At 43.0% G+C, this 12,718-nt stretch overlaps 1 protein-coding gene across 1 annotated transcript in view; it reads left to right on the top strand.

Annotated features, from left to right (window-relative positions):
* Positions 1-12,718, top strand: part of CPNE4 (copine 4) — a 299,611-nt gene that overhangs the window by 256,833 nt on the left and 30,060 nt on the right. Inside the window, exons 8-9 of the mRNA XM_054595926.1 lie at positions 5,990-6,076; positions 8,845-8,904. Of these exons, the coding sequence (XP_054451901.1) occupies positions 5,990-6,076; positions 8,845-8,904 (147 nt within the window). The remainder of the gene's footprint in view (positions 1-5,989; positions 6,077-8,844; positions 8,905-12,718) is intronic.

Raw genomic sequence — 12,718 nt, 5'->3', positions numbered from 1 at the left:
ACAAGACACCACCCAGTGTCTCCATCGGTTAAATGAAGAGGTTAGAGGAGAATAGTTCTAATTTCCTTTAGTTGTGTAGCCTTAAACAATTGACCTAATCTCTCTGTGCCTTAGCTTACTCTCCTAAAAAAAAAGGTGGTAATTGTACCAATTCCGTAGAATTTTGTGAAAATTAAATGAAATAATTTATGATATGCATTTATCAGAGTACCTCACATATAGCTAGAACTTTTAAAATACCTGCTGTTAGTAGTGGTATTCTTTCTAGTTCTATATTTCCATGACTTGGTGACACTGGTTACACATTTAATGTTTTAAAGAGATTAGTTGGTTCCTCCAAGTTTTTAGTGCGGGCACTGGATTTTCATCTAGTTCTACCTTTTTATTCTCTGGGTGCCAAGACCTGTCCCCAACACTGTCACATACCACAGAGACACATAAGGATTCCACTGTACTGCACAGGAAACTAAACCTCTGTGTTTCTCGCAGACACGTGTGCTCTTATACACACATATATGCCAATTTATCAGTCCGTTGCAGTCAGCTAGATGTACATGTAACTTCTGCTCTTATCTGTTCGATGTTCACTTGTCCAGCTTCCAGCTGCAGAACCTAAATCTCTTTGCCTGAGGGCTTTCTCTGGCTGCTGGAGCCTGCTCTGCCTAGTCCCACAGGGGGCGGCAGAGTGTGGGGGGAGGTGGAACACCAGCCAGGGAGCAGCCCTCAACAAATAATTAACAGGAGCTGAGGTATAAAGGTGCCAAAGCCCTGAGCTGTGTACCACGCAGTTTCCCAGCTGGAATAAGCCCTGGTTGCCCACAGTGGTAGCTGACTTTTCTGACTGCCTTCCCTCTCTCAATTTCCCACTTTATTGGTACTTTCTGATAGTATCTCCCAGATGAGCTACTTGCACTTAAATCCTTGCCTTGGGTTTTGTTTCTGGGGGAACTCAAACCCAATTACCTGCCATTCTTCCTCTGCAGCCAATTGTCCCCATGGAATAGAAAGGAATAACAGCAATGGCTTTGACAAAGGTCTCTTCTCTTGGAGATAAGACCCTGCCCCTCATCTGGCCAGACAGGTAGAGAAGATGTCCCAAGTCATTGTTCAAGCCTCTTACTTCAGATGTGAGGTCAAGATAAAACCAGACTGGATGGACATAAACTAACATTGTTTAGAATCAGAAGCTTAACTTGAACCAGACCATTTGTTGAATACATACCTTTGGCCCGGAAACTCAAAGGCAGCTTTCTACATAGGTGCAACAAAACGTGCTTTACATGCTCTGTTGTGTACTAGGCACTGCAAAGCACTTGTCAAACACACGGAGACCTTCATCCACAAGCAGGCATGCAGAGTTTTGGAGCTACAATGAAAACTAACACTAAATTATCAGTAAAGTCACTTCTAGGATAAAAAAGAATATAACCAGAGAAATTGCTCCATTGAATGTACTGGATCAGGCTCTACTGAGCTAATAAATCAATGACCGTTATTGATACCACCTGCTAGAGCTCTAAAGAGTTTTACACAATTTTGCCTTGTTCCTTTCTACAAATAAAAATATCCAAATTAATAAATAGGAAAACCATTTCATCTTGAGGCTCCAAAGAGAGTATTAAAAGTAAAATCATAACATATGTCACAATTGAAAAACACTAAAACCTGATGCATTCAAAGTAACAGAAATAAATCTTAAAGTCTCACTGAGGAAATGGGCCATCTGGCACTGTATTTTTCTATGTCACTGAGATACCAGAAAGATTTTAGTTCAACCACCCAGGCACTGTTTTGACACATTTGCACTGTGGGAACTGCTTCCTTATTTGATTCTCCTAACATTGATAGTTATTGAGGAGTATCTACTAAGTGCCAGGCACGATGCCACTTTCTAGTTGTGCCAAGACTGTGCATCAGAGTAAACCATAAGCACAAATCAAATAAACAAAACAATAAAAACACAGTTATAACTTCTGACAAATGATATAAAAAAACTGAACCAGCTTAGTTATAAAGGTGAGGCATAGAAGAGATAATCTGAAAAAGTGACATTTAAGTTGAGGGCCTTTAAAAAATTTTTATAGATATATTTTTTTAATTATTAGAAAACTGTATCTACAGAACACAAAATTTGATTTTCAGGATTTTTTTATTCAATCATTTTTTATTGTTATTCTATTACAGTTGTCTCAATTATTCCGCCTTTGCCCTCCTCTGCCTATGCCCCCTCCTACTCCTTTAAACACAAAAAGAAGTCAACCGTGTAACAAGCAAGGGAAAACATTTCGGACCAAGGGAATAGCTGTATCGAGATAGGAAAGAGCTTGGGGACTTTCAGGATCTGGGAAGAGCCCATTGTACCGGGAGCAGAAAGGGGGAGGGGGCCACGCCTGAGATGTTGTTCAAGCCACAGGAGGAAACCAGGGGAAGGAGATTCTCATAGCTCAGAAAAAAAGGGAGTTGGGGCTTTCTTTTCTAAATATAATGAGAGTACTTTAAAACTGTGCTCTTCAATACAGTGGCCACTAGCTACATGTGACTACTTAAATTTAAATTTTAATTAATTAAAATTTTAATTCCTCAGTCACACTAGCCACATTTCAAGTACTGAATAACCTCTTGTGGCTAGCAACCTCAGTATTGGCTCGTGCAAGTATGGACTATCTCCACCATTGCAGAAAGTTCTACAAGGCTACAAGAGAGTGACATGATTGGATTTAATTTTTTTTAATTACTTTGGCTACTGTGTAGATAATTAATTATAGAGACAAGAGAGTCGGACAGGGAGATCTGTTAGAAGCTAAAACTGTAGGCAAGACAAGATGCGATAATGACTTGGACTTAAAAAAATGATGAGAGATGGAGGCAAGTAGAGAGACATAAGATACATTTTGGAGATAGTAGCTACAAGATTTATTGGGGGATTCTATCTGAGGGGGAAAAAGGGTAGGAAAAGAATGACTCGAGGACAGATGGACACATGTTCGTACCTTCTCCTGACTGAGGAAGCCTTATTTTAGGGAAGTCCAATTTGTGACAAAGGTTCAAAAGTGAGTTTGGGGGCTTAGCATTCAGAGGACTTACCTGGAGATGTATTTTAGGAGCCATAAACAGTGAGATAGTGTTTAAAGTCAAGAGAAGGGATGGGTACATTTGTGGAGAGAAGGTAGAAGAGATAATAGGGGAGGCTTAAACACTGCAGAGCCTCAATATGTAAGGACAGAGAGAGAAAAAGATATCTATCAAACTCCTGCCTGTGAGAGTTAAGGTTCTTCAGGTACAGGGTAAATTCTTGATCAACTCTGATTAATTCCTAGGTAGCCTTTATGAACATGCTTAGTTTGAGGTGGCCAAAAGGGCCACTTGTAAGAACAAATAGTAGAGCCCCTCCAACATGCTTCTAGGGGTGAACGTTGAGACTCACAGGCCTGGCTTTGGAGTGAGACTGGGTGTTCCGAACCCCAGCTCCTCTGGTTACCACCTGTGTGACTGAGCCTCTTCTCGGAGCCTCATTGTTCATCTAGAAAACTGAGTTAAAGGGAAAGTTAAATGGGATGGTAGATACAAAGTAAATAGGCCACAGCTACATGACAGTTTCATGGCAAGACAGATGCAGACTATTTAGACATGGTTCACTGAGTGCCCTGTGCCCACCCAATGGGCATAAAATCCCCAAGTGCCTCCAGGTTTTGATTTCGCTTCTGGGAGCCCTCGTCTGGCTGAGCCAGCCTACCCTCCACTCTTGTTCCATCTTAACCTGAGATGGAAATGAATAGACTTTTTCATGGATGATCATTATAATTCTTTGTAGAACTTGGAATCTATCTCATTCAAAGTTTATGTCCTGCTTGATTAAAAATTGAGGTTAATAGCAATTACTGAAAATGACCCCAAAAAAATCAGATCTAATTTTAGGGTCTTTTCTTTCCAGTTGTGAGGTAAGTTCCTAAGACACATGTTTATACTGTAACATTAGAGGAAGCTTTGGAGGAAAGGCAATTTCAATTGATGGGCTTAGGGGTAGACTTGGGATCCTTTTTCTGAAAATACTAAATCTACTTTGAGACAGAATGGAATTCTTGATTATCAAGTGATGCTCTCATGAAGAACGAATTAGAAGAAAACCCCAGAGAGGAAAGAAAGGCAATCATTATCATGGTGGAAAGATTAGGTCTTTTTAAAAATAGGGCTGAAGATCTCTTGATTTCAGATTCTGTTTTGACTCTTCTCTCTTTCTTTCCTCCCTTCTTTCCATTCTTTCCTTTTTTCTTTCTTTGTTTTTAATGGAAGGAGTCTCAGAGGCCTCTTAACCTGTACAGCATCGCTCTCTCCCAAATCTGCGTGCCTTTGCCCAGTCCCTGCTGCAACTTGCCCAGTGTTGAGAAGCTACTGTATCACTTATTGGTTGCTGAGTAATAATTTACACCAAAACTTCCTGGCTGGAAAAACAAACCAAAACAAACAATCAGTATTCACTCATGATTCTCTGGGTTGCCAATTTAGGCTGAGTTCAATTGGAATGGCTCTTCTCTGCTACACATGATACCAACTGAATTCACTTATGCATTTTGCCCCGAGCAGCTGGAATTTTTCCATGTGGACTTATTCACCAAGAGACCAACCTAAGCTTTTTTTTACAGGGTGATGAGAACTTTCCAGCACCAAGCCCCAGTGCAACGGCACTTTTCAATCCTCTGCTCAAATCACTTTTGCTAATGTTCCATTGGTCAAGCAAGTCACCTGACTAATCTCAGCATCATTATGGGAGGAAACTACACAAATTTAAGGACTCTGAGAGGAATGGATCTCTGTGGGCCAAGGCTGTATCAACCGACCCTATTCATATCTCCCTCAGAGATCACTTCATTTTCAGACACAATTTTCAGAGAGTAAAAATTTGTCTCCTGAGTAGAAACCCAAGGATCCAGCTCCCACAGCATGATGGGCAGAAGCAGTCAATGATTCCTGGATGTTTGACTTGAAATTGACTTTATCCCATGAACTGGCTGGAAAGGTTGCATCTGTTCCCCTAGACAGGCTCAGCTACCTCCTCAGTCCCCAGATATTCCCGCAGCTCAGATCCTATCCTTCTACGGTCTCTCTTTGGAGATGTAGTGTGCCACTGTTGTGACATGTGTCAACCCATTATTTCAATATTCAGTAAACACATCATTATCCCCATTAACTTCTTGTAGCCAGTATTCAATGTTCCTCAGTTTTTCTACTTTTTAAGTCAATCCCCAGGAACTAAGAATCAGCACTTGGGTTACTTAACTATGTGTGTTCAGATCTCTCCTTTTTTCTGATGCTTGATTTGACCCTATTAATAGTAAGCATTTATAAGTGCCAGGCACTGTCCTAAATGTGTTACACAGATTAATCATTCAATCCACGCAATAATCCTATGAGATAGATACAATCATAAGCTACATTTACAGTGGATATATCCAAGACATAGAGGAATCAAGTATAGCCAACACTTGAACAATACAGATTTGAACAGCATGAGTCCACATATACGCAGATCTTTTCAATAAATAACTATACTGATTTCAATCCATGGTTAGGAGTCTATTGATGCAGAGGGCTGACTATATGAATTGGTTTATACCACTTATGTAGGAAACTTGAACATCTACAGATTTTGTTTTTGTGGAGGTCCTGGAACCAATTCCTTATGGATACCAAGGTTAGTTAAGTTTTGGGACAGTCAAAAGTTAGACACAGATTTTTGGACAACCTTCACATTGTTTAAGGGTCAACTGTAATTTGCCAGAAGTCACACAGCTGGAAACTGGAGGCGCTGGGTTTCAAACCAGGTAGTCTGGTATCAGAGCCTAACTCTCAACCGCTCCTCCTGTATTCAGTCACCTGGAGGCCATTTATCAGCCCTCAGTTTCCTCTGCAGCAGCACGTGGCAGCTTGACCTCATCAAATGACTCCACTTCTTCCTGAGCTGGCAGTCATGCTGCGACTCTTCTTGTTGCAGGTGCAGTGGGAGTGCATCAACCCCAAGTACAAAGCCAAGAAGAAGAATTATAAGAACTCAGGCATTGTGATTTTGAATCAATGCAAGGTATGTTATATAACCTGTCTTTCAGAAGGATGAAGCTAGGGTTGTCTGGGAGGAATAGTTCATGGTCTATGGTCAGAGGGAGAGAGTGTCAAAGAGATGTGATCTATTTTAAAATAATAATCAGAAAGTCAATATATTAATGGACATACAATGTGAAATGTTTGTATGGGTAGTCTTGGAGCTGTGGTAGCTCAATGCCACCATCTCCACAAGGGCAGTCCTGCCCCCAAAGAGAGGAGAGTCCCGATCACAAGTCAGTCTCTTCTCTGCCCAGGGCAGCACCAGAGGGAGATTCCCAAATGGGGCATTCGACCTTTCCAAAGCACCTACTATGTGTCTATCACAGTATTCAATGGTTTATATGTGGCACCTCACTCCTGCTGAAAGGAAACCATGAAAAAAAGACAATAGAAGGAGATTGAAGGGACTAGACGTTTCCCCCAGGGGAGCTCTAACTTCCCAGAAAAGTGCATATGTTAACAAGGAAGTCCCTTACCTTGTATCTGAGAATAATTCTGCCACTAGTTGCGTGCTTACTATGTAAGAGTAACTATTATAACTTCTATTTACTCTTATTACAACCCTGAGATTTCCACTTTCAAATGAGATCACTCACAAGTGGTGAGTTTAGAAGCTGAGATTTTAATCCATGCCTTTCCGACTTCACCATATAGGACTAAGTACCAATCATTTTCTCTCTAAATAAGTCATGTTCCTTCTCCCAGACTCACCTCCCCAGAGCTGCCAGGAGCTGCAGGAGCACATCCTTACATGACAGCAGAGTAGAGGAAAAGCCTGATTGGACTGGTATGGGTCACATGCCCACTCTTGAACCAATCACTGGGACCAGGGAACAATGTATTGTGATTGGCCAACTGGGGGACTTGTAGACCCCAGGAGGGACTGCCCTTCCCAGAGTTAGCTAGTTCCTAGAGATAGGAATCCATTTGCCTGCCAGCCTGCTTTTAGTATACTTAGACCAACCAATCCAGAGCCTATGCTCCCAACCACTTCCTTTACTTTTACACATGAAGGTAATATTCCCCCTGCCCTATATCACCCCAGAGCTAGGTTTCAGACAATTAGAGACCACTTCAATAGCTAGAGCCTGACAAAATTACTCAAACAATCTAGTTCTAAACCTGCTCAGCTACTTGCCCTGGCTCACTTACTTTTTTCCCCATAAAATCCACAATAAAGACATTTACTTACACTTTCCCCTTCCTCCTGTCTCCTGATTAAATCTAGTGCTGCTCCGTCTGCCCCACCCCACATGGCAGGACAGACAGGCCTCTCACCTTAGGGGGGCTCTGAGTGATAAATGCTCCTTTCAAAGGCAGTCATCTCTGGTCATCTTACCTCCTTACACAAATCACATTCAAAACAGTCCTGTGGCCATCCCTGTGCCCAAAGGAGCAGGAGAAAAGAAGATACAGATGAACCAGTTCAATCATCTATCTCCTTAAGGTGTCATAGGATATGTGCATATATATGTTTTGATTCTCCATGAGTTGATCTAACAGTTCGGCACTCAAAGGCCATTGTTATTGAACTCATTGCCTGAATATACATACAATAGTAGAATGCCTGAACTATCAGGCAAAGCACTGCCATAGTACTATTCAGAGGGCCAAGTGAACATCAGCCCTAGATAAGTCTGCTAATAGGTAGGTGCCATCTGGAGATAGGACATAGAGGCACAAACATGGGATTTTGTGGGTCAGTCTCTGAGAAGCTGCCCTGAGCATCAGATGGAGTCTGAGGAGTGTTAAAAATCGTAGTTGCAGGTTGTCTAAGTAAAAAGATCTATAAGCTTTGCAACTGTAGGTACTCTTTTTTTTTTTCCTCATCACTATGTCTCTAACATCTAGTACCAGGTAGTGTGGTGGGTGGAGAGGAAGGCTCAATAAATCCTTGTTGAATAAGTGAATAGATGAATGCCACCAAGAGTGAAGCAGAAGAATCACAAAGAAGGAGAAATTAAAATCAGAAATCAGTAAAGCACAGGAGAACACAGATGGTGGTGGTTGGGCAGAAAGCAAGGACCGTGCGGACTTCCAGCATGGAGATCAAGAGAATGAACTGTGCAGGCCAGGCTGCCATGAATTGAGTCCCACCCCTACCATCTACTAGGCAGGTAATCTTAGCCTCAGTTTCCTCATTTATAAAATGGGCACAATAATAATAACAGTAGTATACCTTGATAGGATTGATCCAAGAATTAAACGAGATAATAGATATTAAGTGCCCAGCATATGGTAAGTGTTCAATAAATGTTAGTCGTTGTTCATGGCATGGGAAGAATCTACCTCACTGGAAATTGTCAGCAAAGGGTTTCTCAGGTTATTGTTGTCTCGACACTGCCAATTAGATTACTTGTAGAATTAAGAATGTTACCAGGACTGGGACTTAGACATAAGGAGCATGACTGATGCCAAGTGTGAGACTTTATTGATTTCAAAACAGTGGTGCCCCTTGAAAGTATACTGTTAGTCTTACCCCAGAGACAGAGGCTGATGGAAACCATTCATAAACCAAAAGGGGGGAGCAAAGGATGGATATCTGCAGTACTCATGGGCTTCTCTGAATTCAGCATTGTTTCTTCCTCTTTTTTAATGAAACCAACGAGCTGACCCGTCTTTCTCCCACAGATTGCTCTCTGTTCTTTCCTCTAGTTTAGCAGCCTAACCTTCAAATTTAGGCCTCCTATCTGCAAGGACACAGGACATGCTATTACTAAGACAGTGTCCCCTCTTCCTCCTATGCAGATCCACAAGATGCATTCCTTCTTGGACTACATCATGGGTGGCTGCCAGATCCAGTTTACAGTAAGTTTTTTCCTTGTTTGTTCTTATTCAGGAAGCAAGGTTGGGGAATGGTGCTGGGTTTGAGGCACAAGGAAGTAAAAGTCTGTTAAAACACTAGGTCAGCTCTGTTCAAGTCTCATTGATGAACTATAGTAGGGTCACATTTTTTAAAAATGTTTATATTTCTGTTTTTTCCAGCAAATGTGGTTTTCAGCATCATGTCAGGAAATTCATGCTGTTCAGCTTCAGGTGGTTTGGGGAACTATCCTAATGCTTCTCATTCTTTCAGTAACTGCACGAGGCATGAGGCACTGGGCACAATGCCAGGTCCAATCACCTGGTGAGCAGGATTGGAAGGCAGAGAACCAGGCTAGTAAGTCCTATTGAACTAGGGCAGGTGCCTTTGTTGTATTTACATGGCCAGAACATAAGCACCAATGTCATGTCCAACTGTCAGTGCCAGGAGTAAGCCATCCAAATTGTTTGTCAGGCAATAAAAAGGTGAATTCCAAAAGATTAGAGAACCAGCCTTTCAAAGTTGAGAAATAGAGTGAGTGTCTAGACTCAATGGGTAGATCTCCTACATGTCACCTGTAAGCCCATGGGATTCACGTACTCCTTAATATGCATTTGGGTGCCAGTTCTTTGTCAAGTTCCCAGGTTGGCCAAATTTGTGAATCCATCTGCCGTGGAAAACCTTGTTCCTGGGCTTGGGCAGATGTGACCTCCAGAGAGGGAATCCCCAGGTGCCAAATCCCCAGATCTGCTAATGCCTATGGGAAAGCAACATGGATATAAACAATAAAAATACAATCTGTGCAGTGTTTGTTCCACATATTACAGAAGCATACTCATGAAGCTCAGGCTGGTTTCACTTCCTAGACTGGCTCAATCACGTGAGGAAGGCAAGAAAAAAATGGGTTTAATTTTTTGTCCAGATTTGAGCTCAAGAGCGTAGATAGAACCAATGTATTCCTGTGACCAGGGTTAGTGGTACTCAAAGAACTAAAAGGGGAGTTCCTGAGGGGAAGAGATAAGGCATCTTTGATAGGTCAGCCTCTGTCTAGCTAGAGGCTTGTCCTCTGCTGTCATCTCAGATGCATCTACCTACGTCCTGCCTAAACTCGAGGCATTGTTCATATACCCTGGATTAGTTACAGGAGTTAAGTACAGAATTTGATCATTTCTTTAAAGACACACCCATCCAGCCCTCCTACATGCACACTGGCACATATAGAAGGTAGCAAACATGTTCACTGTGCCACACACATCTAACTTTCACTGTCCTGTGGGTTCATTGTCACTCTGAGTGTATACAAAGGAAGTAGAAAAGCCAGCAATGTCATAAAGGAGGGCTACTGGAAATAGTGTCCCAAGACCTTAGGCAAAGGAGTGATTTCAAGAAACTATTAATAGGTATCCAAGGGGAAGCTCTATTGATTTGGGTTTGTTTTAGATTCTATAGATCCCATGCTCTTAAACAACACTTTATTCAACCTTCAGGGCCTTGCTTTGCCCTTGGAGTAGTGCTGCCAAGAGTCAGCCCCTGTAAAAACCAGAAGTTTAACCCCACAGGGTTCCCAGGTCTGCATCCTGACTTACAGAGGTCTATATCACCTTCCTGACACAGAAGAATGGCCCTCTCAGCATTGGTCTCTCCTTTCTCACTTTTTCTGACCCTCCCCATCTGGGAGGTACCACCTTAATGGGTCTCACCAACACTTCCCTAGTCCCAGCCTCAGCCCCTCCCGAACCAACTGATGGACGTATGGGGGTCTGGGATGAGTCTGGAGCAAGAAATGAAAAGAGGAAGAGAATGTACGTACAAATGCTGAGAAGGGGACAGGCCGTCGTCAGTGTCTGCCACAAAGCCTGTCCCCCTGTAGGTTCAGGCCAGGGCCTCAAAGGAAGATTGCAAAGTGTTCTATTTTGAGCTTTCTAGTAAAGAACACATCCCAGTCACTTTAATATAATTTTCCTTCAAAATTAAGTCAGCTTTCTCACTATTTTCTCATTGCTCAAGCAGTGCAATCTAATATAAAATGTAAGCTCCAATGCAAACTATTAATAAGAATTAGCACGTCTTATTTAATTTGGTCCAGTAATTAGTTGAAACCATCTGGCAACATGAAAGGAAGGTGGCAGAGGGATGAGAAATGAGAAGAGGGCCTCCTGGCCTGGAGATAGGCAGAGAGGGGACGGGGAGGATGCTCTGTGGCAGTCAGAAACCCCCATTGGCACAGAAATTCAATAAGCGCAGGAGCTTTAGCCAAGATGAACTTTCTGTCTCCCTGGAGACAGACCTTCAGGAGCCAGCAGTGAAATAAAGCTCTGGATGTTCCCTCTACTCTTGACCCTTCTCCGCCTCCCCTCTGCACCCCCGGAGGCCTTCCTCTTTGGATATACTAGCCAGGTTCTCTGGCTCATGGGGTTTAGGTAACTAAGACCAATGGGAAGAACTAACCAGAAATCAAAGAATGAGAGGAGGGAGCTGGGGCGGCCCAGTACCCTGTCTACCAGGCTGTGGTTTAGCAGTGACCACATTCCTCTGCAGAAGGTCCTAGTGTCTGTCAGGTGCCCTGTCCTGCAGGTAAGACTCTTACTAAGCTCTAGTAACGGCTTCTCCCTACCCTTCCAGTCGGTCCCTCTTAACCTTTTTGAATTGTCTTTTCATTAAACTCCCCCTGACCATCCCTTTGGAGCGGGCCATTTGTTGCCCATCAAGACTCTCACCTACTGCACATGACACACAGGGGCGGGGAGAAAGCTTTTGCATCTTCCACAGACACCTGGTGCTTCTGGTCCACCTTCACCTTTCCTTCAGGCAGCAGGCTGACATAGAATAGGTGCTCAAAATACTCTTATTGAATTATAAATGGATTGAACCCAAAATTGTCAAGAAAAGATAAGGTTAACAGAAAAGAGAAAATTTGATGAATAAATATCATACTAGGGCTTTGCTTTAAAAAGCATCCCTAGGAGCTTAACTGTTTATGCAACTGTATATTCTAATGATAAATACTGAAACCTTGATATGAATGAACAGGGTATATTTAAGGGAGTGTTGGGGTAGTGGTTTGAGTTTTGAGAGCATTTGCCGAATAAGGAAATGTTCAGGAGCCTCTTGAGCAGGACATTGAAGCAATCAGACCCGGGCTTCAGGGAGTACATCTGGGAGCGTTTGGCGAAAGGCAGCACCAGTGGTGAAGGGACGGTGGAAGGGGAAGCGAGGAGAGACGCAGGCCCGCCGCGGCGGTCTGAGGACAGGCAGTAAGAGGCTAAATTAGAGCAGCGGCATGGAAGGTGCTGTGGAAAGAGGCAGTAAGTGCTGGCTCGCAACACTAAGAGAAAAGCAACAGAGAATGATGAGTCTAAGAGGATTCCAGCCTTTTGTGCCTGCCTGACAAAGCCTGGCCGTCCTTCTCGTGGAAACAGGGAACCCTAGAGGAGCTGCTGGACAAGGTGAGGAGTCTCTTGCTGGACATCTTTGAAAGAGCAATTTTAACAGAATGAGACAGGGAAGACCCAGGAGTTAGGGTATAAAGAGAAGGGACACTATTTCCAGCAGCCCTCCTTTGTGACATTGCTGGCTTTTCTACTGCCTTTGTATACACTCAGAGTGACAATGAACCCACAGGACAGTGAAAGTCCCAGGGCAGATGGCACTTTATAAATGTGGACCTAGGTTGCAGGAGAGAGGTGGAAGCTGTGCATGTATCAGCCTGGATGAATTGGCCAGAGAGAAGACTCCAGAAAGCAAAGGGGCCTGGTGGCAGAAAATGATAGAAGACCTGCATTTGGTAGCCAGGGGCAAGCAGTAAGAGAAGAAATGCCA

The sequence above is a fragment of the Pteronotus mesoamericanus genome, unplaced genomic scaffold, assembly GCF_021234165.1.
Source record: "Pteronotus mesoamericanus isolate MK-2021 breed Mesoamerican mustached bat unplaced genomic scaffold, CSHL_Meso_final scaffold_54, whole genome shotgun sequence".
In the NCBI taxonomy this organism is placed as follows: domain Eukaryota; kingdom Metazoa; phylum Chordata; class Mammalia; order Chiroptera; family Mormoopidae; genus Pteronotus; species Pteronotus mesoamericanus.
Note: the sequence above shows the minus strand (reverse complement) of the source record. Positions and strands in the feature narration are given on the sequence as shown.